At 34.8% G+C, this 27725-nt stretch overlaps 4 protein-coding genes across 4 annotated transcripts; 2 read left to right on the top strand and 2 right to left on the bottom strand.

Moving 5' to 3' along the window:
- The first annotated feature begins 335 nt into the window (after positions 1-335).
- On the top strand, positions 336-1519 carry LOC133331757 (GPALPP motifs-containing protein 1-like). The gene is made up of 3 exons (XM_061540133.1): positions 336-1003; positions 1075-1291; positions 1355-1519. The coding sequence occupies exons 1-3, from the start codon at positions 336-338 to the stop codon at positions 1517-1519; spliced, it is 1050 nt and encodes a 349-aa protein (XP_061396117.1).
- Positions 1520-1574: 55 nt separating this feature from the next.
- Positions 1575-2487, bottom strand: LOC133331762 (cyclin-C). Its single transcript, XM_061540138.1, has 2 exons — positions 1892-2487; positions 1575-1821 (listed from the first exon to the last, which is right to left on the bottom strand). The coding sequence occupies exons 1-2, from the start codon at positions 2477-2479 to the stop codon at positions 1606-1608; spliced, it is 804 nt and encodes a 267-aa protein (XP_061396122.1). The 5' UTR covers positions 2480-2487; the 3' UTR covers positions 1575-1605.
- Positions 2488-9338: 6851 nt separating this feature from the next.
- On the top strand, positions 9339-11267 carry LOC133331765 (mitochondrial-processing peptidase subunit beta-like). The gene is made up of 4 exons (XM_061540140.1): positions 9339-9487; positions 9787-9999; positions 10059-10764; positions 10824-11267. The coding sequence occupies exons 1-4, from the start codon at positions 9419-9421 to the stop codon at positions 11258-11260; spliced, it is 1425 nt and encodes a 474-aa protein (XP_061396124.1). The 5' UTR covers positions 9339-9418; the 3' UTR covers positions 11261-11267.
- A 3359-nt stretch (positions 11268-14626) lies between these two features.
- On the bottom strand, positions 14627-16752 carry LOC133331756 (uncharacterized). Its single transcript, XM_061540131.1, has 6 exons — positions 16686-16752; positions 15504-16473; positions 15283-15440; positions 15076-15225; positions 14765-15009; positions 14627-14692 (listed from the first exon to the last, which is right to left on the bottom strand). Exons 1-6 carry the CDS (start codon positions 16750-16752, stop codon positions 14627-14629), a joined length of 1656 nt encoding a protein of 551 aa, XP_061396115.1.
- Positions 16753-27725: the final 10973 nt, after the last annotated feature.

The following is a 27725-nucleotide window of genomic DNA, read 5'->3' as shown; positions in this document are numbered from 1 at the left end:
CCGCGATTCAGTTTAACTGCGTCCAGCTACGTCATGCAATATTAAATATTTATAATTTATTTGCTTTTCTCCTAAATCCGCGTTATATATATTTTTTTAATATATGGGGATCTCTGTACTAAATCTATGTATATTGTAATATTAGTTTCCTATTCTTAAGTGCATAAAATTGTATTTATATTGTAGTTTGTAATCATTTGTTAAATCTAATAAATAAAACAAATTTTCGCCAATAAAAATAAAATGTTTTTCTCTCTCTATATATTTTTATTTTTAGTTTACAACATCATCTTACTCAATCGCATTCAAACCATAACAAAAAAATCATCTCTAAAATGTCTAGTGATAGTGATTCTAGTACCACATCATCGGAATATGAAAGAAAACGCAAACTGAGTAAAAAACATAAAAAGAAATCCAAAAAACACAAGAAGGAGAAAAAGTCCCGCAAAGAAAAGAAATCTTCAAAATCTACCAGAGAAAAGGATTTGATCCAGATTCAACCCATTGCACCTCCCAGAGATGTTGATACAAGTAGCAAAACAAATGAAATTGATTCTTTTGGTCCCGCCTTACCACCTCATTTAGTGAATAAATCCACCGTCAACGTCAATGAAAAACCCGGTGTAATAGGTCCAGTATTGCCGAAAAATATATGCCTAGAGAGCGAGAAGTCAATTGAAAATTATGCTACACAAGATGAGCAAAAATCAAATGCCAGGGAAGAAGAACAAGAAGAAAGCTTACATGGAACCTACGGACCCGTACCGGTTAATAATGGTCAGGAAATTTCCGCTGCACAATTGGAATTAGAAAAAAGAGCATTAGAACTGAAAATGGCAGCTCTTGATGGTCTTCTACCCGGCTCTACCACGGATCAGACTGTACGCGAGGAATGGATGTTAGAATTACCGGATGTGGGTATGAAGGGAGGTTTAGCAGCCCTCAACAATTTAAAACGAGGTTTCTATCAAGGAAAGGAGAGACCCGATTTTAGTGATAGGTAAATATAATATATAAATAAATATTGGTATAACAGATTTTAATAATATATTTACAATGAAATCTCATTAGATCATCATGGACAAAAACTCCACAGTCTGAAGAATCCGAACGCACAAAGCCAACCACATCAAAGGAATCACTGAAAGCCCGTGCCCAGGCTATGTACGATAAACAAAGAGATGAAGAACAGGAAAGTATGGCCAAGAAATACAAAAAGAAACACAAACGGGAGGAGTCTTTGGTGGATATACATCAAAAGAAATTGCGTAAAGAAGAAAAGAGAAAGGTAAGCGGGCGTATTTCAAGACCGTTAAAACGAATTCTATACACATCTCTTTACAAATTCTAGGCTAAGGAATTAAAAGAAAGCGGCTCAAAACCCGAAAGAAGACCATTCAGTCGTGACATTGATTTGAAGCTGAATAAAATCGATAAAAATCAAACAAAACAAATTGTCGACAAGGCCAGACTATTGGATACGAAATTTTCAACTGGCCATACAAAGTACCTTTAGTTACAAAACACAAGAATTTACGATTTTTTTGTCTTATATTTATAGTTTATACAATAATAAATAAAGTTTACAGTAATGTGTAATTTTTAACGCTGAGGTGCTGGTTTTGGTTTCGGTATTTTCGCCAACAACATTTGTATTTCATCTTTCTCCTTCCAGTCCTTCCATAATTCAAATAGATTGACTATAGCGCGCACAATTTCTTGTACCTTATCCAGATCAACATTTAATTCGGCAAACCAGCTTTTCTGGGAATCTTTTTGTAGTATGACGCATGCAATTTGTAGGCACGCAATAGCGATCTGCAAGAAAAAAGTGAAGAATTAAAGATTAAAAAAAAATAATATTAGGAATCAATTGTTTCCAACATACCTGATACGGTGGATACAGTAAGCACACATCGGTTCGAAGCGAATCGTTTACAATACGCCAACTCAGCGTCAACAACTGATCATCGTGACCCATATCTTGTACCAATTGTAACAGTGGCCGATATGGCTGATACACAATTAGGCAACAGTCTAAATTCTCCAATAAATAAAATTCACATTCCAATATGTGATTGGTGCGATAGGGAAAGTCCTGAGTATAAGCATAACTAAATTTGCTTTTGATTACCGACTGGCATATTGAAATTAATCTAGAATTTGATATCACTCCAAATTCTTCCACCTTAGATGCCAACAATATACACGTTGGAGCCAACAGCAATGGATCGATGTTCTTCAGGGAATTGCGTGCATAGAATCGTTTGAAATATACCGTCGCGGTGGCAATAACCTGTTGACGAAGTTTCAATTGTTCGCCCAGAACCTGAATAACATTTGCAAAGAAAATGAAGACTTTTTGATATTCCTCTTCGGTGAGAATTTGCAAATCGTATTGACGTTCACGTATTAAGTCCTGACGATCTAGGATCCATTGTTGTGAATGTGAACTATGCCAGAAATTACCAGCCATTTAATATAAAAAATAAATTCTTAATACGACACAACTTTCTTGATTATTCGTTGAAAAATGAGCAGGTGAAAACAAAATTTTTTTGTTGATGCTAAAATCTAAAAAATTCTTATCGATTAACGTATAAATGACTAATCGATAACATTTGTAGTTTTCGTGTTCTTTTTTTATCGATATTCTTCAGAATAGTGTTGCCGCTTCAAATATAATTGTCGACCGTGAACTGACACAAGGCATATTAAGTCGGACAGTAAGCGAATTCATGAGAAAACTCAAGTTTACCGTTAATTTTTTGCCGAGGCGAAAACTAATTGTTTCGCTTTTAAATATAAAACAAAACACAATTTAAAGTTCCGTTCCAGAACCTAAAAGAATCTACAAATTTTACAAGTTTTACAACTTTTTACTCGAAAACCGTTCCTGAACCCACGAAACTGATAAAACATTTAAGAGAGCACCAAAGAAAATGGCGTTCTCTTTGTAAACTTTTTACTCAAGAAATTTGGCCGAGTAAAAACGGTAAACTGGAATGCCTACTTCTAATTGGCTGTTATGTTGATTTTGAAGTATTGTCATCTAATTTTGGCATATGTACTAGATTTGCGTTCCCAAAATTTTTCGAATTATTTTGTACTCTGAGAGCGACTTTGAAATGTTTCCCTTTTACTAGCTTTACTATTAAAAATGATAATTTTAGGATAATTTACTTTTTTAAACTCTTGAAATAGTCCAAATGTGCTTCACAAAGACCATATAAATGTTGATAAAATATTAATATTTCGTTTTGACGTTTAACATAATTTTGTATGTATGTATAGGTTTCAAAACATGATTTGACAGCAAACTTTATACTCACCTGTGCTTAGTCTGCTTTTCCACAGGCAGATTTTTATTTGGCAATTTTTTTGTTTTCTCTTTTGAAATTTTCGCTTGCTTTTCCATTACCAAATTTTTCTTTGCCAAATTTGTTACAAAATGTACAGAAATGACCGACGATGTCTGAGAGGGGGTGGTGTAGCTATTTATGCATCTAAAAAGTTCAAACATAAAGTTGTTTTTAAAACGTCAATAATGGGAAAATGTGAGTCCATATTTTTAGAACTGTATTCCGGCAATGTAACAATTTTGTTCGGTGTGGTTTATTTACCTCCAGTAGGAGACATTTTAACATTTGAGCAACAGCATCACAATTTATTTATGAAATATACTAATATAATAGTTGCTGGAGATTTTAATTGTGATCTATTTAATCCCACCCGTGCAATATTATTAAGATCTATGTGTTTAAGGTTAAATCTATCAGTTTTGCATAACATAAGACCGACCCATTTCGATGTTGCGCATAGTAGTAGCAGCCTAATAGATTTCATGTTGCTTAGTGATATTGATTCGACGTGCTATTCAGGACAAGTTCACTGTCCTTCGATTTCGCATCATGCACTTATAATTGCATGTTTTGATTTAAGTATGAATGCCGTGGATGATAGAATTGAATATCATGATTTTAAAAACATTGATTGGAATGGTATCTTCGAATGTTTATCAGATTTTGATCATACGCATTATTATCAGGCCAATAATTCTGATGATAAGTGCCAGATTATTAACAATTTATTTAAAAACCTTTACTCCAATGTTCCAGTTGTAAAGAGATATCTTACATTAGAGCCTGATAATTGGATTAATGCCAAAAATGTTGCAAATGCTAAGTCTTTAAGGGATTGTTCTTACAGGGCATATCTAGAAAACAGATGTCAGTTAAGGTGGAGAGTTTATTGCAAATACCGAAATAGGGCAAAGAGAGTTATGCGCACTGAACGATACAATTATTACACAAAGCAATTTCGTAACCTTGATCCCAAGAGTTTCTGGGGGATACTTAGAAGACATGGTTGTACTGGGGATAATGATGCTGTGTATGGTTGTGATGCTGAATCTGTTAATGATTTCTTTGCTTCTAATGTGACATCGGATGGACATGATAGTGTTGACATTGAACCTTTTCTTGATGCTGACAATTCATTTTCTTTCTCATGTGTTACAATCTATGATATTGATGTTGCTATTGGCAAAGTTAAATCCAAGTAGGTTGGTGTAGATAGAATATCTATTGAATTTTTGAAACTAATTTGGCCTCATACCTCTCATCTGATTTTGGACTTAATAAATACAATTTTAACTACCTCAAATTTTCCACTGTTATGGAAAATGGCTCGAGTTGTACCAATTCCTAAATCTACTATAGTCCGGGGTCCTGAGGACTTACGACCAATCTCAATACTCCCGACATTGTCGAAAATTTGTGAACATATATTAAAAGACCAAATTCTATCGCACACTAATTCCGAAATTTTTGATGGGCAGCATGCATTTCGACGTGGCCGGAGCACAACTTCTCTGCTGTTACACCTAACAGAATCTATCAGGAGTGATCTTAATAATAAGCAAATGTGCTCACTTATTTCATAGGAAATATCCAAGGCTTTTAATTCGATTTCCTACAGTACGCTTATATATAAACTTAAAAATCAATTCAATTTTTCCTTTTCAGCCTGCAAAATGATAATGTCGTATGTTAGCGGTAGATCACAATATGTTGAGATGGGTGGTGTTAGATCTGGGAGTGCTTTTCTTTCTTCAGGGGTACCTCAAGGTTCGGTCTTGGGCCCCTTGCTGTTTATTCTATACATAAATGATTTGCCAGAATATATTAATCTTGATGTATGCTCATTGTTTATATTTGCTGATGACGTTATGCTTTTATTCAAATCTGAAACAAATTCCATTGATTATTTAAAAGAGGCAATGAATTCTTGTTTGGGGAATTTACTGAGATGGACCAACGCTAACTGTTTATAAATAAACCCACTGAAAACAAAAATTATTATGTTTGGTTCTCATGTTCAAGATCTTGGGATATGTATAGGTAATTCAAGGATTGACGTTGTTGAGAAACACAAGTGTTTAGGTGTTATCTTGGATAACACGTTAAATTTTGGATCCCATATTGACAGTATACACAGTAAAATTTATTCAGTGTTACGTAAATTGTATTCCACCAGTATTTATCTACCTTTGCATGTTAGGACGAAAATTGCCTGTTCACTGATGATGCCACATGTGTTGTATGTATTGGAATTTATATCTGGAACTTCGGAATATAATTTTCATAAGTTACAGCAAATTATAAATATAATTGCTAGATTTGTTTATAATGTAAGAGTTCGTGAGCATATATCAGAGTTTGTTGTTAACTTTTTAGGCACCTCGTTTCGTAAATTTGTCGATTTTCGTAATACTTTTTATTTTTATAGAATTATTAAAACTGGTATACCTAGGTCGTTACGTGCGTTGTTTACATTTTCACATTCTAGCAGAAACCCACAGATTAATATACCTTTAATTCATAGCTCCTTATATGAGAAATCGTATGTTGTACCTATTGTATTGCGAATTTTTTCGCATTCGAATAATGCGTTTCGTTTAAAACTTAAACTTCATTTAAATCTTTCAGAGAATTAGTTCATTCGTGTTTTATGATCTTCGTACTACGTACGTTGCTAATGGACATTTGTATGTTTTTTAAATAATATTACTGTTAAAGTAAATTAGGCTGGGGAGCCAATGTTGTAAATAAAAATGAATTTTAAACTATCAGGTTTTTAATAATACTATTAATACAGTAAATAGGCCCAGGAGGCTTTTGTATTATGAATAAATAAATGAAATGAAAAAAAATACAAAAGAAAGAAAATAAAAGTCAAAAGTGTGTGCATTTTAAAGATTTTTTTATAATATTTAATTTATTTTTTATATATTTTATTATATAAATTGCAAAAATTAAAAATTAAATTTCACTTGCACAAATTAAAGCAACAGGTTTGTAAACAAAGGCCGGCTGTGTGTCAGTAAAGCGAATAGGTTCAAAAGGAAATGTCAACAAAATTGTTTTCAACGAACAGAGCAAAGCAGAATTTGCGTGTACGGCAAATTCTGAACAGGCAAATTTTTGTTTTTCTTCCTCGGACCCCTCTCGCCTACAAACTCAGTATTTGCCAAATAAAAATTTGCCTGTGGAAAAGCAGACTTACTGTCCGACTTTATATATGCCTTGAACTGACTTATATCCAAGGCATATAAATAAGGTCATCGAAGGAGACCAGCCAAAATCCATTTCATTATAAAAATGTAAACAAAGTCCAATTTTTTGACATTAGACTTGAAAAAAACAGCTGACTTTCGCTAGCTGGGTGCGAAGCGCATATGTTTTACTTTTTTCTAGTTTGCTGTGAAATATTTGGTCTGTTGTCGTACTACAAGAATCGACCAGCCTTATTCTGGTCATTCTCTAGAAAGAGAGATCTCGCTTGTGAAAAAATTTTCGCTTTCACATTCTCGGCTTATTCTGAGAGAATAGGGAGAAACAAAAAATGCGATATGCGGATTCGAATTTTCGAAAATGGTGGTAAAAAAATGTTCGTATTGCCATATTGTAATTTTAGCTGTAATGTGTTTTGCCCCATTTAAACTTAATTTTGTAATATTTTTCAAAATTTTTTTATTTATTTTAATTTTTATTATTTCTTTGTTTTTAAGGGGGTATAACCCATAGTATAATTATTACAAGGTAGGACACATGGTCTGTTCCCTAATGCAGGAATCTACTATTTTTTTACTACGATAACAATTTTGGCAAAAACCACATCGAACGATCTTAATTTAATCTTATCTGCGATTGAATTAAATTAATTCGCATTTTATTATTTCACTTCATAATTGTGTGCCTTTTTATTTAATTTAGACATTTTATCTCCCCAAATTCTTAAAGTGGCCAATTATTTTAATATTTCGTCCTTCAAATCATGCAAAATCGTAATTGTTAATATTTTTCTGGAAAGACAGGTCCTCACACATGGTACAATTATAAAAGGTAACAGCAAATTCCAGCTGATTTGATTCCAACGTAATACTAGTGTCAATATGAATTTGACAAATTATGTTTTTAAAAATCACCCAACAGGAAAATTGGGAACGCATACAATTTTAAATTGTTCTCTATTAAATGTGCTCCTGTATTCAATTTACTCAATCTGCCTGCTGGGAAAGTTTGAGGAAGCAAATCTTTCTTCAAGGAATAACTCGCTATTCCCAGCATTTTCATATGTGTTACACATATATATGGCAATGGCTCAATTATAGGAAAGATGTGGAAGCGATAGAAATATAAATTTGATAGATTTTCATTCATGTTTTTCAATTTTTATTTTGAGAATTCGAAAATATTTCATTTTTCAAAATAAAAATAATTTGATGATAATTTGTTTGTTTGTTTACATTTTTCTGTCAAATGAGTTGACACTAGTAGAACTTACAACAAAAAATTTCCATGTGGTTGTTGTATCATTTGTTGTACAACAACACTTGCTATTACCTTCTATTATTATACCATGGTCCTCACACAAAGTTTCTTTATTTTGCCTCCAAATTGCATCAAACTCGACTGAAATATTCCTTATTGCCTTTATACATTATACTGTGCATGCTCAACCAAATATTGAGCATGTATCAATATCCAATTTTGTTGTGGAGTAGGGATCAACGGATAATGTCAAGCTCAAGGCATAATAATAAGGTAATTGTATCAAGGCAGCTGATAGTATCATTATTGGTCTGTTTCCGTAATACAAGAATCTACTATTTTTTACTATGATAACACTTTTTTCCTTTATGATATCGAAGAAAATAGTAAAATCTAGTAGATTCTTGCAGTACGGGAACACACAATATATGTCACAACCTAGGTTTATTCATATGGTTAAGAGGGAGACGAATTCATATTCTTCATTGACTGCCAAATTTATTAATTATTACTACTTCAAATGTCAATTCCATAGCGTATGCGTCAACTTAATCGTGTCAAAATCCAGTGGATTATATTGACGTATATGCTATTGACATTTGAGATCGAGTGGATATCGTAAATCTAAGTCATGATAGCTCAAATGTAAATGTAATCATGATTAATTTTAAATTATTCGTCAAAGAAGTTGTACATAAACGCGTAGTTTATTTGCTTGTTTTAATGAATTATAAAATATTCAATTACAAAGTTCTGTTCATATACACGTAGTGTAGAGGTCCGTTTTAATTAAAAAAAAAAAAACATTCGTGATATTTTAATCATATACCATGGTATAATAATAAAAGGTAACAGCAAGTGTTGTTGTACAAAAAACGATACAACAACCACATGGAAATTTGTTGTTGTAAGTTCTACTAGTGTCAACTCATTTGACAGAAAAATGTAAACAAACAAACAAATTATTTTTATTTTGAAAATGAAATATTTTCGAATCCTCAAAATAAAAATTTAAAAACATGAATGAAAATCTATCAAATTTATATTTCTATCGCTTCCACATCTTTCCTTTAATTGAGCCATTGCCATATATATGTGTAACACGTATGAAAATGCTGGGAATAGCGAGTTATTCCTTCAAGAAAGATTTGCTTCCTCAAACTTTCCCAGCAGGCAGATTGAGTAAATTGAATATGGGAGCACATTAATAAAGAACAATTTCAAATTGTATGCGTTACCAATTTTCCTGTTGGGTGATTTTTAAAAACATAATTTGTCAAATTCATATCGACACTATTACGTTGGAATCAAATCAGCTGGGATTTGCTGTCACCTTTTATAATTGTACCATGATCAAAAACCATAACAGATGAAGAAAATACAACAATTAATGTCAATAGAACATTGTGAACACGGTAATATCGAAATCCACTGAACATACCCAATTGTAAAATTTGACAGCACCAACTGTCATTAGTTGCAACTAACTTCGCATGAGAAAAATATCGTCCAGTTGGGACGAGAGTATTTTGTAATTATTTAAGTGAGCAAGGAAATTTAAATAAAAAAATCCCTTCACCATGGCTATGCGTGTGCTTGGCGTTTCGCAAAATATGCGACAATTATCTAAAGGAATCAATTTGTTGAAGGTAAAATGTGACGAATAGAATTTTTCACCAGTAACATTTCGGAAGAATTCGGCACTGTGTTGTTACAAAAGCAGCAACCAGCCATTGGACATTACGTAATGGAAAAAATGTAAAAAACCGAAAGGAAAAATTCTCAAGTAAATAAGTTGAGATAAAAAAGTGAATTGGTGTTTTGCCACAAATAAATAAATTGAATGGGTTATGGAAAGTTTGCTAAAATGATGTTCTATCGAAAGGAGTGAACGCCTTTGAGGTTAGGTGTATGTATGAGTGTGATGTTAATAATGTTTTTATTGCAGCGCTACAAAGCTTCCGATGCCGCTAGCTTGAAGAAGACTCTCGTCAACATCCCAGCCACTCAAGTGACCACTTTGGATAATTGCTTGCGTGTTGCCAGTGAAGATTCTGGTGCCGCCACTGCCACCGTGGGTCTATGGATCGATGCTGGTTCTCGTTCTGAGACCCCACAAAATAATGGTGTTGCTCACTTCTTGGAACACATGGCTTTCAAGGTTTGTTCAATTTTAAATGACATAACGGCCGGTGTTGTTATTCGATCTATCTCTTTTAGGGTACTGCCAAGCGTTCCCAAACCGATTTGGAATTGGAAGTTGAAAACATGGGTGCTCATTTGAATGCCTACACCTCTCGGGAACAAACTGTTTTCTACGCCAAGTGTTTGTCTAAGGATGTACCCAAGGCTGTTGAAATCTTGGCCGACATCATCCAAAACTCCAAATTGGGAGAATCCGAAATTGAGCGTGAACGTTCCGTAATTTTGCGTGAAATGCAAGAAGTTGAAAGCAACTTGCAAGAAGTAGTATTCGATCATTTGCACGCCACTGCCTACCAAGGTACCCCATTGGGCCAAACCATCTTGGGCCCCACCAAGAACATCAAGTCCATTGGCAAAGCCGATTTGCAAGACTACATTAGCACCCACTACAAGGCTTCTCGCATTGTCTTGGCCGGTGCCGGTGGTGTCAAGCACAACGACTTGGTTAAATTGGCTGATCAACATTTGGGCAAGTTGGCCAACACCTATGATGGCAAGCCACCAGAGGTTACTCCCTGCCGTTTCACTGGCTCTGAAGTCCGTGTACGTGACGATTCCTTGCCTTTGGCTCACATTGCCATTGCTGTTGAAGGTTGCGGCTGGACCGATCAAGATAACATTCCCTTGATGGTTGCCAACACCCTTATCGGAGCCTGGGATCGTTCTCAAGGTGGTGGCGTCAACAATGCCTCCAACTTGGCTCGTGCCAGCGCTGAGGACAGTAAGTCACCGTGAAATGTTCAAATCACAGATTACTTTAATTTGTTTGTTCCTTTACAGATTTGTGCCACAGCTTCCAATCCTTCAACACCTGCTACAAAGATACCGGTTTGTGGGGCATTTACTTCGTCTGCGATCCATTGGAATGCGAAAACATGCTTTTCAACGTACAAAAGGAATGGATGCGTCTCTGCACCATGGTCACCGAAGCTGAAGTTGAACGTGCCAAGAACTTGTTGAAGACCAACATGTTGTTGCAATTGGACGGCACAACCCCCATCTGTGAAGATATCGGTCGCCAAATGCTCTGCTACAACCGTCGCATCCCATTGCACGAATTGGAACAACGCATCGATGCCGTCGATGTCCAAAATGTACGCGATGTTGCCATGAAATACATTTTCGACAGATGTCCAGCTGTTGCCGCTGTCGGTCCCGTTGAAAATCTTCCCGACTACAACAGAATTCGTTCCTCTATGTACTGGATGAGAGTCTAAATTTTAAGATAATTGGCGAACTAAATGTTTGCAAATTTAGTTTCGAAACGAAGAAACACGAATGATAATGAGCTATGTACTAGAGAAAATTAATTTAATAATAATTACAACAATAATAATAACACATGGAAGAAATCAATCTTAAAATTTAAACAATATACCACAAAATACCCGATTTTATTATTTAAACATCAAATATTCACAAAGAGAGATCCCAAAGAAACGTGATGATTTTCTTGAGAAAATAAAAAAAATCTTAAGATCTAAAAAATACATACAAAAGTATTAATCGAGTAGTCCGTTTATTTTTTTTTTTTATTTTGAGACATGGAGGTTTACCAGCCTTATTCTGGGCATCAATTCACCGTGAATTTTTTTCGCTTTTCCCTTTAAAGGTAAATCAGCAAATATAAAGGGAGCCGACTACAAAAATATAAGTATTAAATATATTTATGGAAAATATCTTCACAATATTTTTCCATTACGACGATTTCAAATATTATTAATGGTTGTATGCATATTTTAAACTCAAAAACAACAAATACAATGCCATTGGAAATCCTATTAATAACGATGCATGCTCAACCAAATATTGCTACGGAATGTATGAAGGCAATAAGGAATATTAAGGTCGAGTTTGATGCAATTTGGAGGCGAAATAAAGATATTTTATGGAAAAAACATATAGTCAAATTTACCAGATGGGCAACTCAAATAAAAATTATGAAATGCCACTTGGCCACTTTAAGAATTTGAAGAGATAAAATATCGAAATTAAATGAAAAGACACACAAAATTATGTAGTGAAATAATAAACTGCTAATTAATTTTATTCAATCGCAGATTTCTTCCCATTAATCATTGTGTCTTTAACATCGTTCATTGCGATTTTTGCCATCATAAAAAAATATTCTTTTATTTGAAATCTCTTGCTGTTGTTGCACCAAATTGCATCAAAACATTAAACAGCTCTTTCACATGTAATATTAGGTTCGTTCGTTTACTCCATAATTTGTACAAAATGTTGTTCATTTACCCAAAAGCCCAGTAAAAGAGAGTGAATTGAGAGAGCAGATTTGACAGTTGTGTTACTGAGTATTTGCAAATTCTTACAAACAACAAATTTGTTAGTCTGCTTTTCCACAGGCAAATTTTTTTTTTAAAAAAAGAGCGTAACTTCCGTTCGCATGCTTCCTTGAAAAAGAAAAAACGAGGGGTTTCCTTTCCGAGTGCTATTGGTCAAATTAAATACTTGAGCTTTAAGCTTATGACGATACCTATCCAGTCAGGCATGGGAACGTTCGAAAAAAGTGATGATATCACATGGCTATCTGAAGGCCTATAAATAAGGTCGTCTAGAGAGACCAGCTAGATATCAGCTGTCTCTTAACTTTGCTGTTATAATCCATTATTGTGAATTGACTTCCATTATGAAAAAGTAAATAAAAGCCAATTTTTTTACATTACACTTGAGAAAAAACAGCTGATTTTCGCTAGCAAGGTGACCTTATTAACCCTACGGTCAATAACCAAAAAATTATACGTAGATCAATAACCGTGGCACATTTGTAGCCATCCAAAGATTGCTCTGTAATTCATTAAAAAATTGGACTACCGTGAGGTTTTTTGTTTTATAATAGTCTATGCGGATCTAATCTAGATGTAGGAACTCAAATATACATTAAAATATTGGGTATGTTCCCGTACTGCAAGAATCTACTATTTTTTACTCCGATAACACTTATTCTTTATGATATCGAAATAAATGATAATCTATCTAAAACAATCATATGGTCTGTTCCCGTACTGCAAGATTCTACTATTTTTTACTACGATAACGAATTTTCCTTTATGATATCGAAGAAAATAGTAAAATCGAGTAGATTCTTGCAGTACGGGAACAGACCAATAGTAAATTCGTTATAGTTTTGGAATGTGTTAAGCCTTTTTAGTTATTTATTGGGATCTTATTTAGGTGTTCCCCAACCCTCCTAGACAACATGGGGCCATCAGGTTTTCCTTTGGTATAGAGGGACTAAAACAATTATTGCCAATTATCCACGTTGTATATATTTAGTTTAGAGATTGTGATTGGCACATTTTTAACATTATTTAATACTTTAAAACTTTATTTTATGATAGATTATATATGTACGCCAATTTAGAATAGTAATAAATCAGACTAATTCGATTATAGAAAAAGTTTCAGGCCCAATACGAAGAATAATTGGAAAATTAAGGACAATAATCATTGTTTTTGACCCTGCATACCAAGGGAAAACCATGTTAGTTTCTGACTTCCACGAGTATCCCCTGCAAATTCTTGTGACCCTAGACTCCCATGTTGTCTAGGGTTATCGAAATTAGATCCCAATAAAAAATAACTTAAAAAACGTAACCCATCGAAAGTTTTAACGAATTTACTATGATTGTTTTAGATAGATTATCATTTAAACATGGATTTAAATATATATTCTTTTTATATATATATATATATATAATTTTTAGTTCCTACATCTAGATCAGATCCATATAGTCTAATTTAAAATGAAAAACCGGACGATAGTCCAATATTTTAATGCATTACAACACTTTTTCCGGATGGGTACAAATGTACCACGGTTATTGATCTACTTAACTTTAAAAAATTGTACAAATTATATATATGGAAAATATTTATGATTTTTTCTTCGATTGTGTATGAAAACACCTCTAGAATGATTCCTCAAAAGTTGATCCAAATATCTCCATTATTAAACATTTTGTAGCATTTTTATTCAAAAAAGCCCGTTTCTAACCGTTTCTGACCAGGATAAAAAAAAGCACTTTAAAGGTCGAACTTTCCATGAAAAACCCTGACTCAACCAGGCCCAAATGTAATAAAATGTATCCATCAAATTGTAATATCATAAGATTAAAAAAAACTTCAAAAGACGAAAAAATGTGCTTTATAGTTCCTCACCAAAATGCGTTTTTCCAAACTGTGCGACAATGTGGCTGTATCTGTTTTGGTTCAAAAGATATGAGCCTTAGAACCATTCGAAACTTCAAATCAAAGTACATAGTATGTAGATTATTTATGACGTATCTTTTTGTTGAACTAACATTTTTAAAATTAAAAAAAGAAAAACCTTTTTAGTATTCATAATTAGAAATTGTCTTTTGTTTTATTGTAATACCATTGTACATAATTTCGTTTATATGGACGGAATGTTATATATTTTTGTGAACTCTACAATTCTCTTCTCTAGAAATGGACGGATTAACAACAAATAGTTGACTATAGCATAATATTATAGATATTTTGTAAAAAAAAATTGTAAACTTATTCAAATAAGACACTTAATTTCTTTTAGCTAGAGAGATTCAGTGTAGTGTTTGATTACTTAAGAAGTGATGATTGGACTTATAACTAACACAATTCTTGGTTCGCTGTTCAATATCTTATGGCTTTCCATATTAAAATAGAAATCTAGCTAGTTTGAAAATTACATAACCACATACAAATGTTAACATTGTTTGCATATTTAGTGTTGCAATTATGCGGCCAGCACCAGCTTTATAAAAATCCCAATCGAAAATTACATTAGATGCATCCGATTGACGCCACGGATTTTCACCATCATCAAAGTACATGGGGCAATCGTCACGTTCGCGTTCATATTCTATGGCATCGATGGCAACGGCAGCACCTTCTGAGTGATTCCATGATGTAACATCTTGATTTAATTTACAAAAAGCTCCCACAGCTGAAATATATTAAGGTAATTATAATATTAGTGATAAATAATTTCAATGTGGTATGCTTATAATACCTTGTGACATAAGTACTCTATTTAGATCGGCTCTTTGATATACCCAACAACGGTATTTGGACAAAGGATCCAAGTCATCATAGGTTATGAGATAGGATTTTAAGTTTTCTTTCCAGAATCCAATACATTTCATGCGATAATCGGGATCACCTAAAAGACAAATTTTGCTTTAATAGAATTAACTTTTTAAGGACCTTTAATACTTACTGTAAATATCCACAGGTCTACCCAAATGATCTACGGAAAGACAATAGTTTTCGTCTACAGCCATTTCTTTTTGATCTGTATCACAAACCGACAAATCGGAAATATTTTGCTTGCAACGAATGTCAGGACGTGGACTTAGTGTTACACCACCCAAAATTCTAAAATAAATAAAACATGCGGTAGAACAAGATACATACAGTTTTGATACTCAATCGTCTTACCTTGTCTTGAATGGATGTTCACCACGTTGTGTAAAATTAAATTTACCCGCAACAGGACATCTGACTGCCACCGGATTCTTGGCCAATAGTAAATCATATTTCCATGCTTCGGCATTTTTAAATTGCACCCAGGAGCATACGGTACTGAAGTCGTCTTTTATAACAGCCAAGCCCTTGCGATAGCGTATAATATTATGGTGCCTGGGCATAAAATCAAAACAGACATAATCCTTTTGGCAACCATCAACAGTTAGACGAGCCATCATAATACGATTGCCACGACGTTCACGACACACATATATGGTACGCCTATAACGTGCCCTGTCCGGATAATAGGTTTCATTGATGTGTGTATCATCGATGATAACTTCAGCATCAATATTGGCAGTATTAACCCATTCTCCGCTGAAATTCTGTGGTAGTGTACAACCAGGTTCTACATATTCCGCCTTGACGGGTGTCAGTTTCAAACGTTCCGGCGACTGTTCGGGCGTTTTCAATGTATTACATTCGGCAGTGATAGATACACCAATGTACAAATCGTCATCACGATTTTTAAGGAAACATCTGTACTTTTCATCTTTACGTGACTCCTTAGTATTGGCCACGGCGAAGTAGTGATTTTTACCCACAAACCAATCACCCAGACAACTGTATTCAACTGTACCGCTGAATGTGCCATCCATACCCTCACACTGCTGATAGGTAATATTGAATTTTTGATTTTGTATCAAAAATTGTGTACCCGCTGTTTGACACGATTGTATACGTGCATCGGGTTTATTACAGACGCCGGTGAAACGGAAACGGTTCTGATATGTAAAGTGCCACACACCTTCTAGGGAACTACGACAATTGATGGGTACAAAATTCTCATTGAATAGGGTGATTAGTTGTTGATCATCCTTTATGCCACGACAAACATGTTCAACAGTTGGTTCAACGCCATCGGGAACCGAAACACAGGGTCCTGTAATATTATAAAAGAAAACAGATTAACAAATTAAAAAATCGATAAAGGAGTCATTAACCTCTTTTAGCATAAATAAAATACTTTAAAGTTCATTTTTATAAAATTCGTATATCAAATTATTACCTTCAAATTTCTCAAAAATATTTAATGTCCTGACAAATGTTCGAACACAGTGGTAACAATTGATTGATTGCTCTTTAAAAACAAACGAATATTCGTCGGCGTGGTGTTTTTCCATTGCAACACAATAGCCTCTACGGGACATTTGCGTAGCATCTATCACTGTCTGTGTCGGGCGTCCACTCTCCCATGAAAACCATGATCCTTGCAATATTTTTGGTATTACACATGCCTGTCGGGCGTCCACCGATGAATATGACTGGCCATAAACTATAATGATGAAATTAAGAATTGATCAATTAATTAATTTGTACAAAATGTAATGAATCAACAGCATGCTGTTGTTGTTGTTTTTGGGCATTGCTTGGCATGAAATGCTGCTTAAAGCCAGGGGTGTGGCTTAGAAATATTCTGTGGCGTTTTTTTGTTTGTGATTTACCTGCTGTTATTATACCCATAAGGGTATATATTTCATACAACTTCATTGTAGGCGAATTGATATGTACCGTCAATTACAAATATTTCATAATATTTTTTCTAAAATTATTAATTATTTAAATTATTTACAAATTCGATTTAGATCTAAGTCGGACTCAAAACACAAACACACACTACACTAGGGATAAGTAAATCGACTGTCGACTAATCGACTCAAAAAGAATGTAAAGCCACTGTCTGCCGTCGTCGATGTTTGTGTAAACTAACGCCGATGGTGAGCAAAATAATTAATACAGTGGCAACTCTACCAAATATATTAGGTTGGGGAAAGAGAAATCTATTTTTTCGGCAGATGGATGCATGGTACAATAATACAAGGTAGGGCAGCTTGAGGTGAATATGCACGTGTGGCTTCTTCTGCCAAAAATAAAATAAATATTTGCAACAAGTGTTTGTCTTTATTTGATATTTTTTCAACACAAAACTAAAAACGCGAAAAATAAATGAAAGGTCATGATTTCTTCCCAAAATCCAGTAGGGAATACCATCAAATGTTTGTTTCATCCATAACAAAGTAATTACTTCCAGACGAACGTGTTAAAAACATCATTTTCATTTCAATTAATTTGAATATATTTCAATTTATTTTGAATATATTTGACATTGTATTCAAAACAATACACACACATACACAAAATATGTATTTTGATTTGATGGAACAAGGTGGCTTGAGTTGGTAGCTGTGCCCTACCTAAAAAAATATTTTGCTGTTTTATGTTTGGTGCATTAAAGTACTTTTTTGGATATGTTCCAGTGGAATCCAGTGAATTATATTTGACGTATACGCTATGGAATTTACATTTGAGATCGAGTGGATTTCGTAAATCTAAACGTGTCTTCCTGTTCACAAATCTATTGGGTTAAATTTGACGTATATGAAATGGAATTGACATTTGAGATCGAATAGATTTCGTAAATCTAAACATACCTTAACAGCCAATCAGAAGTTGGCATTCCTGTTTACCATTTTTACTCAGACAAATTTTTCGAGTAAAAAGCCATTTTGTTAGGTATATTTTTGTGGGTTCAGGAACGGGTTACGAGTAAAAAGTTACAAAACTTGTAAAATTAGTAGATTATTTTAGGTTCTGGAACGGAACCGCATGGACCATTAAACAGGTCTTGTAAGAAGCGAATATTATCGGCCATTTTGGTAGAAAATCCCCCAAACTGTCAAATTTCTTGTTTATGTTTTCACACGATTAAGTCAAAATTTAAAACATTTTGACAGCTCGGGTGAAATCAGACGACCTTCTTATTACGCCATGATTCTACCAATATTTCAAATTGAGTCAATAAAATAAATCCGATTTTTTTAAGAATTGCGAGTGACCATAACTCCTTAATCGAAATTGTTTTTGATTTTCCCGGGAACAAGTCTATTATTTTATTAGCGTTTGACGTAGACGATCCAGACAATTAAAAAATCACGTGTACTAAAATATCATATAATGTGATTCTCCTTTGCAAACTCTCATATGAATATCAGCTGTTATTATCTTCTAACTCTTGTCTATCATTCGTAAACATGATGCCTATTCTCAGAAACACGCAGAGATTGTATATAGTGTTGACCGCGTCTTTTTGATTAGTCCTTAGTACACATAATTTATTTTATTTGCGTTTGACGTAGACGATCCAGACAATAAAAAAACACGTGTAGAGACATGGCTCTCAACATTGTAACACCAAATAGGACGTGAGCCAAGGAGGAGAGGAGTTAATTGGAAAAAAATAACGTGTACTAAAATATCATACAATGTGATCCTCCTTTGCAAACTCATTTGAATATCAGCTGTTATTATCTTCTAACTCTTGTCTATCATTCGTAAACATGATGCTTATTCTCAGAAACACGCAGAGATTGTATATAGTGTTGACCGCGTCTTTTCATTAGTCCTTAGTACACATTAGCGTTTTGAATAAAAAATTATTTAAACATATTGTAAACGAATCAAGTGTTATTCAAAACACTTTTTTCTTCAGGTGTGTGCTAATTATGTGGCCGGTACTGTAACTCCGCTGTATAAAAAGTACAGGGCTATATCCACTGCCTTGAAGATAATTACACACAGAGATAGATTTGCTACCAACACGAAGTTTTTCCAATTTTAAATGACTTGTTTTGATATGTCATCTTACACTTGATCGAATTCATGGCCTTCCCCTTCTTGGCTTAAATGCACTTTACGGACACCTCTCAGATCATTTTGAAATTTTTATCATAGGTAGCCCTTCTGATGCTGATTACAACAACATACGTTTTTTCGGGGGGAAATCAGTACTTCCCGAGATATGGGGTTCCAAAGTTCAAAAAATACCCCACTTTTTATTAAACATATTTAAGAATACCACTCCGAAACGTTTAATTTTTTTACAGCACATAGTCCTTTTGGAGCTGATTAGAACCACATAATTTTTTTGGGGAACTTCGTACTTCCGAAAATATGGGGTTCAAAATGTTAAAAATAAGCTTATATGGTTATTTCTTTGATTTAAGGATTTTTTCCTTTAGGGACACTCGGATTGTTCTGGATCAGCAGAGGTATGTATAATTTACATGATTACATAAATATGTTACTATATGGGAGGAAGTCCATACTTCTTGAGAAATGGGGTTTAGAAAAAATAGGCTGGGACCGGGGATTTAGTAATGAAGCTGATTAAATATGATTTTAATTTTATTCAATCACGTATAACTTTTAAAAAAGAAATTGAAATTAAAAGATAATTCCGCTCGCGTAGCCCAATTTTTCACCTGTCCATAGAAGAAAGTCTTAAATCCCCGGCCGAAGGCCGGCTATTTAGAAAAAAATTTAAATTAAAAGAGAATTCTGCTCGCGTAGCCCAATTTTCCATCTGTTCATAGGAGAAAGTCTTAAATCCCCGGCCGAAGGCCGGCTATTTATAAAAAATTGAAATTTTTTTTTTCATTTCATTTCATTTCATTTATTTCATACAATGTAATATAAAAAAGCCAGCATGGCCAATAACTTATATTAACTTATATATAAAAAAAAAAATAAAAACCCAAACAAAGAATAAACTAAATAAATTAAAAATACATAACAGCAAAAAACAAAATTCTACATAATGAAATTTAATGCAAACCGCTAACATAACAGATTCCAAACAAGAACCCCAATCCACTGCACTCTACTTAACTGTTGCTAAGAAAAGTGGAGGGGAAAGGAAGCTTAAGGAACCATACATATAAATATACTATATATTCCTCTCGAGCCCAAGAGCAATATCAGAACCACAGACATTAAATTCCATATGTATAAATCTATAACATAAATGCTAACGAACTTAAATAAAAATGGCTCCCCAGCCAAAAATTAAAAAAAAAGACAAAGTACCATTATGCAACCTGTAATCAGCGATTTCTTCAAAGCCAGCTTCATCAAATACGAGACAAATGCCCAAACAATTCCCTCCTATACGCAAAAGTGGAAGAGGTAAACTTACGAAGGCTCAAAGGGAGCTGATTCCACGATCTTACGACTCTAACTACAAATGATCTTTCACAAATTGCAGACGAAAACCTCGGATACAACAACTGAGGGTTCCGAGAGGATCTACACATCACAAACCTACTACACAGCGGTAAATCAACATTTCTCATAATTCTATAATAACACAAAAGGATACGATATTCAACATAAGTATAAAAGGATAGGCCAAGAAATTTAACAACAAATTGGGAAACATGATGACTACGACCCAAACCATATACATAACGAACAATGGAGTTAACAACCTTTTGGAGCTGATGCAAATGACCAGAATTAGAGCCCGAAATAACCTCCAAACAATAGTTAACCTGAGACATCAACAACGACATAGCTACCTTCACCCTAACACCAAGAGGCAAATATGCTTGGACACTATAAAGCCTCCTAAGCTGGAATCGCACACGGGACAACAGAAGATCAATGTGGGTCGAAAAACTAAGTTTGGCATCAATAATTACACCCAGGCACTTCATTTCACCAACAATATTAATAGTAAAGGAACTAACGCAAATATTAGGCATAGAACCGTCATAACAACAATTGAACAAAACAGCTTCAGTCTTATCCCAGTTTATATCAAGACCATTGGAAGAGATCCACATAGAGAGAGATTGCAACGTTGTGTTAGCAAGATTCTCCAACCTGGCGAGATCAGCACTCCTAAAGAATACATGTATGTCATCCGCATACAAGAAGAGACTACAATCACTAGCAGTAACAGAATCCATGATGTCATTAATGAACATAATAAAAAGTAATGGGCCCAGTACAGAACCCTGCGGGACTCCACACCGGATTAGACCAACATCAGATTGGACACCCTTGTGCACAACAAACTGGGATCTACACTCCAGATACGACGAAATTAGTCTACAGGCCGAAACGGAAAATCCAAATTTGACTCTAAGCTTGCGAATAAGCAGCGCGTGGTCAATTGAATCAAAGGACCGTAGTACTGCAGCCACGCTGAAAACCATACTGAGAACTACTCAGGCATTTGTGATCACCAAGAAACTCCAAAATAGCATCTTTAATAATATGCTCAACTATCTTAGACATGGCCGGCAATACACTTATTGGACGCAAGTTAGACTGACTGTATGAAGACCCTTTCTTCGGAACAGGCACCACACGAGCCACCTTCCAAGCTTGCGGGAAGGATGACGTCATAAAAATACAATTAACAAAATGCAAAAAGTGAACAGATATGTATGGAAAAACACTCTTAAAAAATTTAATAGGAATGCCATCAAAACCTACAGCTCCAGACTTAATTTTGCGGAGAGCACTTTCAACATCCTCCATAAACACGCAGTAAAACCTAAATGACTCTCGAACCAAGGCACCATCAATTCCTACACTCACACCAGGATTAGATTTGCCAACATTACAAAAGTAATCATTAACAGTATTAACATCAATAAAAGGAACATCATCACCACAATCCAGACAACCAAAGGACCTAAGAGACTTCCATAATTGACTACTGTTCATACGACCGAACAACTTTCCATAATATTTTCTTCTTTCATTACGCATAACAGCCTTGCAACGATTTCTGCAGATACAATATATACGTCTATTGTCATCAGTAGGCCTTCTGCGCCATTCAAAGTAAGCTAAATCCCGAATCGAACGAGCTGACTTCACAACATCAGAATTCAACCACTCATCATTTTTGGGGCTAATATGACGAGTAGCAAGAGGAACAAAAGACAGCAAACTCTGAAATAACGTCTCAAACAAGGCCAGTTGGCTGTTTACGTTACTGGTGAGATACAGAGGAGAAAAATCAAAATTAAACACAAAATCACAAATACCGATCCAATCCGCATTACAAAAATCAAGATACTCGATTACCTTCTCTTCAGCAACTACAGGCAAATCAATCATCCCAAAGATAAGCGCATGGCGAGATATGCTAGGGCATTGCCCCTGCGAGGAAAAGCCCAGCCGCATGGGATCACTGATCAAACAATAGTCAATCAGCGAGGTAGAACTATGAGCAAGATCAAAGTGCGTAGGCTTGGAATTGTGGACAATAGAAAGCCCAAGAGACCTACATATGCCCCGCATCAACGTAGATTTCGAAGAATTAAATAAGTTACAATTAAAATCACCACAGACAAACACATTTGCATATGAATCAAAAATACCCTCATGAATGCTACGAAAGGAATCTACATCTCCATGCGGCAGGTATACAACGGCAACAAGCAACGTATATGCACCGAAACACAGCTCGACGCACAAAGACTCGCATACACCATAATGATCCGATTTAAAAACCACCTTATATGACAATCTGTCACATACATACAACATAACACCGCCACCTACACGTCCAATGCGGTCACTACGAAGAGCCTTATAGCCAGGAACTCTCAATGACCTCGATGAGACAGCTGAGTTAAGCCAAGACTCAGTCACACCAAAAAAATCAATTCCACTGCCAACAAGTAGACACTTTATCTCATCCAATTTGTTATTGAATCTAGACGGACGAATGCTTTGACAGTTCAAATGGGCATACGTAAGCTTACCATCACCACAATGAATGTTCTGCGTAAAGAATTGAGCATCGCTAATTACAGGCCCTAGATTCACATCAGGGCACATAAAAATTAAATAAGAGACTGGGGAGCATAATTATTAAAGTTCGATTAAACATTGAATGCATATCAAAATAATAATAAAAGAATAACAAATTAAACAATAAAGAATATACCAATTCAAAAAAATAAAATAATTGTTTTAAGAAAAATAATATTAAAATTAAGAAAAATGAGATCAACAATTATAAATATACATCACATGGCTATGTAACAGGAAACTGCACCGCCCCACAATCATTATCCAATACATTCCGCATCTGCGAATCTCGGGATCGATTGGCAAAATTAATAAGTTCCTGCTGCTCGAACCTAGTTTTCGTTCCATCAGGAAGAAGAACTTCAACCAAGGGCTGATCACCGTTAAGCAGCTTAAATTTCCTAATATGCTTCCTTTTAAGCAAATCTCTACAGGCATAGATAAGTTTGGAGGTCGACTTAATTAAGTGATCATTTATAAACACTCGAGACTCCACAATGCAATTCTCAATTACTTCCTTCAGAAGAATACGACCCTTTTTAGAGTAATTACGCATCAGTGAATCTCTATCCTGCACAGAGTTAAATTTCACCAACACCGCTCTACGGTCAGATATGTAACAACAGTGCTGCAAATCTCTAGGCACCAGTTGCATCCCACAAACCTTAGCAATATTTACAGTTAGCGCTCTAAGGTCTTTTATATTGTCCGGCAATCCTCTAATAATGACATTCGATCGATTCAGTCTGCGCTGGAGCATAGCATTATATAATTCCAATTCATGGACTCTGTCTATTAACTTCTTTTCCACACTAATAGAAGTGTTTTTCATTTCACTGACAGTTAACTTAAGATCACAAACGGACTGCTTCAGCTCAGTGATATTGCTCTTCACCTCAGAGAATTCAGCACTGTACAATTCAAAAAGAGCATCTGTTTGGGATTTAAACTCCTGCATACACTGTGCCATGTAAGCATCCATCTTTAGTTTCATGGTAGATAACATATCATTCTGCAAACTACGTAAGGCATCCGCATTAACAAGTGCAGCACCATTATCAACAGAAGCACTAGAAACAGGCATCACACCAGCAACCGAACTAACACTAGCGCCATGATCAACAACACCAGCCACACCATCACCACCAGAAGCACGGATACATGTAATGCACGTATATCTAAGAGCCTTATTAACTCGAGCCTCACTTTCAGATACACCCACACAATCCAAGTGGAAGTAATTTGCACAGCCGGTGCATCCAATTTTGTATTTAGATTTTGCAATATGTTCATTGCAGACATTGCAAATACACTGCGACGGCATCTTCAGCAAAATAAACGCCAAAAAAACTGCAGCAACACGGAAAACCCAGCCAGAAAACACTTCAAGGATCACCAAGAATATATTGCTACTTAAATATAGCCAGGAACAACCGAATAAAACTCAAATTTCAAAACTTAAATTATTTTTCTTAAGAGCGCCAGAATTTATAGACTATCCATGTAGGGATCACAAATGTACCAAACTCCCTATCTATCTTTCGATTTGCACAAAATTTGGCATTGCGTAATGAATTAGGTCAAGAATGAAGTGTGTTAAGTTTCCTGAAAATCGGTTAAGATTTAGATATACCTCCCATATATATCTTCGTCCGATTTAAAGTAAATGGTGTACCAAAGTCTCTATATATCTTTTGATTTGCCCGAAATTTGGCATAGCGAAATGAATTGGGTCTAAAATGATATGTGTTAAGTTTCCTGAAAATCGGTTCAGATTTAGATATAGGTCCCATATATATATTCGTACGCTTTAAGGTAAATGATGCACCAAACTCCCTATATATCTTTCGATTTGCACAAATTTTGGCATAGTGTACTGAATAAAGTCTAGAATAATGTGTGTTAAGTTTCCTCAAAATTGGTTCAGATTTAGGTATAGCTCCCATATATAGTTTCCTCCAATTTAATGTAAATGGTGCACCAAAGTCAATATATATCTTTCTATTTTCGTAATGAAATATTTCTATAATGATGTGTGCTAAGTTTCTTGAAAATCTCTTCAGATTGAGATGTAGCTCCTATATATTTTTTGTTCCGATTTTAAGTTCATGATGCAAACACACTGTAATTAGAATAACTTAACCTGTGGCAAGTTTTTATGTTATCGGTTTAGATTTCGATATAGCTTTTATATATATTTTCGCCCGATTTGTAGTAAATGGTTGCAGAATGACATGTTTATGGATCTATTTTCAAAAATGCGACGTCTATTAGGATTCATCTGTTGTATATACCCGAAGTGGGAAAGGCTATCATATAGTCGGCCCCGTCCGACTTTACTACTTTCCTTACTGGTTGTTAATAAGTTAGTAATTTTTCAAAATTGTGACTGTTGAGATCAAAAAAAAAAGTTATGGAACATTTTATTTCAAATCGGATAGTCGGTCCGCATGATATTACAAAATAAATGTTCAGCTAAATTTTGACCATTCCGTTATGAGAGGTACCAGAAGAAGTGGACAGATGGGACCTATCTTCAGACTTGAATTAAGTTTTAAAGAAATATTGGGAAGGGTGACATTTTGCAGTAAAAAAAATTGCTTTTTTTGTTTGGTGCATTCATTTGTGGAGCAAGCGGCTAAAATTGTGAATGGTGTTTATGTTTCCTATACAGTAACAGGCAAGTATGTGCAGATTTGGTTTCGTATATTCCGTTCAGTAAGTTTTGATGCACCTCCCACAGGTAGACGAAAATTTCAATAAAATCGGACCGAAAAATCGACCATAACTTCATTAATCCATATAAAAAAAAAAAAAACAGTAAGGAAAGTTCAAAAGTCGGACGGGGCCGGCTATATGATACCCTTCACCACTTTGGGTACATGGAAGACATATTTCGAAACAAATTTCGCAAACATCAGTCGAGACCTAATTATGTACTCTGTGCAAAATTTTGCTTCAATCGGACAAATATTGATAGTTTGGTGCACAATTTACTTTAAATCGGACGAAACTATATTTGGGAGCTATATCTAAAACTGAACCGATTTCAACAAAACTTCGCATTCATCAATGACCTAATTTAGTGCGCTTTTCGCAAAATTTCGCATTCATCAGTCGAAACTTATTCTAGTATGCTGTGCAAAATGTTGCTTCAATCGTACCAATATTGGAAGTTTCGTGCACTATTTACATTAAATCGGACGATACTATATATGGGAGCTATATCTAAATCTGACCCGATTTCAACAAAACTTCGCATTCATCAATCATGACCTAATTTAGTACGCTGTGCAAAATTTTGTCTCAATCGGATAAATATTGGCAGTATGTTGCTCCATTTACATAAAATCGGACGAAACTATATATAGCATATTTAGATATAAATCTGAACCGATTCCAGCAAAATTTCTCATACATAAGTCGGGACCTAATTCAGTACTCTGTCCAAAATTTTGCTTCAATCGTACCAATATTGGAAGATTGTTGCACTATTTACATTAAACCTGACGAAACTATACATCGTAGCTATATCTAAATCTGAACCGATTTCAACAAACCTTGGTATATCTATCTAGACCTAATTCAATACTCTGTGCAAAATTTTGTCTCAATCGGACCACAATTGGGAGTTTGATGCATCAATAAGTTAAAATGGGACGAAAATATATATGGGAGCTATATCTAACTCTGAACCGATTTTCTCCAATAGGGTTCGTCCTTGGGCCAATTAAGTGACCTGTGCCAAATTTCATCCAAATCGGATCATAAATGCGACCTGTACTTTGTTAACAAAAATACATGGAGGGACGGACAGACGGACATGCATAAATCGTCTCAGAAAGTGATTCTATGTATATTCTGAAGAGGAACCATGGGTCTATCTCGATTATTTTTGCCTGTTACAAACATATGCACAACGGCACAATACCCTGTACCAAAGTCTGGTGAAGGGTACAAAAGGGGGTTATATGGGGACTACCCCTAAAAGGGGGCGAATATTAATAAATTTTGGGAGGGAGGTTTGTTACCATATACGACTACAAAAAACCAAATTACAAAGAATTTGCTTGAAAAACGCGTTCAAGAACCCCAAAATACCGAAAATTTGGTGGAACCCTTATATAGGGGCTACCCGAAAAAATGGACCTATATTTATAATTTATAGTGGAGAGATTTGCTACCTAATAAAAACTCGGCGTACTAAATTACAGTCAATTCGGTCGAAAACTGCGATCAGAACCCCTAAAATACCAAAAATGTTGGGGTACTGTTATATGGGGACTAACAGAAAAACTGGACCTATATTTATAATTTTTAGTGGAGTAATTTGGTACATAATCAGAACCCAATGTACAAAATTTCAGAGAATTCAGTTATAAATCGAGCCCAAGAACCCCAAAAAACGAAAAACTGGGGGTACCCTTATATGGGGCTATCCGAAAAAATGGACCTATATTTATAATTTTTAGTAGGTAGATTTGCTACCCAATAAGAACTCAAAATACTAAATTTCAGCGA

This window comes from Musca vetustissima, unplaced genomic scaffold, assembly GCF_032173495.1.
Source record: "Musca vetustissima isolate MV318-11 ecotype Yass unplaced genomic scaffold, APGP_CSIRO_Mvet_v1 utg15223, whole genome shotgun sequence".
Taxonomy (NCBI): domain Eukaryota; kingdom Metazoa; phylum Arthropoda; class Insecta; order Diptera; family Muscidae; genus Musca; species Musca vetustissima.
The sequence above is the reverse complement of the archived record's forward strand: the minus strand, read 5'-3'. Positions and strand labels throughout refer to the sequence as shown.

Excerpts from the sequence above, each read along its gene's own strand:
- LOC133331757 (XM_061540133.1), top strand. The coding sequence starts at position 336 with ATGTCTAGTGATAGTGATTCTAGTACCACATCATCGGAATATGAAAGA. Across the intron at positions 1,004-1,074 it reads AGACCCGATTTTAGTGATAG|ATCATCATGGACAAAAACTC; the intron begins GTAAATATAATA and ends AAATCTCATTAG. Across the intron at positions 1,292-1,354 it reads GTAAAGAAGAAAAGAGAAAG|GCTAAGGAATTAAAAGAAAG; the intron begins GTAAGCGGGCGT and ends TACAAATTCTAG.
- LOC133331762 (XM_061540138.1), bottom strand. The coding sequence starts at position 2,479 with ATGGCTGGTAATTTCTGGCATAGTTCACATTCACAACAATGGATCCTA. Across the intron at positions 1,822-1,891 it reads TACTGTATCCACCGTATCAG|ATCGCTATTGCGTGCCTACA; the intron begins GTATGTTGGAAA and ends TTTTTCTTGCAG.
- LOC133331765 (XM_061540140.1), top strand. The coding sequence starts at position 9,419 with ATGGCTATGCGTGTGCTTGGCGTTTCGCAAAATATGCGACAATTATCT. Across the intron at positions 10,000-10,058 it reads TGGAACACATGGCTTTCAAG|GGTACTGCCAAGCGTTCCCA; the intron begins GTTTGTTCAATT and ends TATCTCTTTTAG. Across the intron at positions 10,765-10,823 it reads TCGTGCCAGCGCTGAGGACA|ATTTGTGCCACAGCTTCCAA; the intron begins GTAAGTCACCGT and ends GTTCCTTTACAG.
- LOC133331756 (XM_061540131.1), bottom strand. The coding sequence starts at position 16,752 with ATGCTACGCAAATGTCCCGTAGAGGCTATTGTGTTGCAATGGAAAAAC. Across the intron at positions 15,441-15,503 it reads GAACATCCATTCAAGACAAG|AATTTTGGGTGGTGTAACAC; the intron begins GTAAGACGATTG and ends TATTTATTTTAG. Across the intron at positions 15,226-15,282 it reads TAGACCTGTGGATATTTACA|GTGATCCCGATTATCGCATG; the intron begins GTAAGTATTAAA and ends TTTGTCTTTTAG.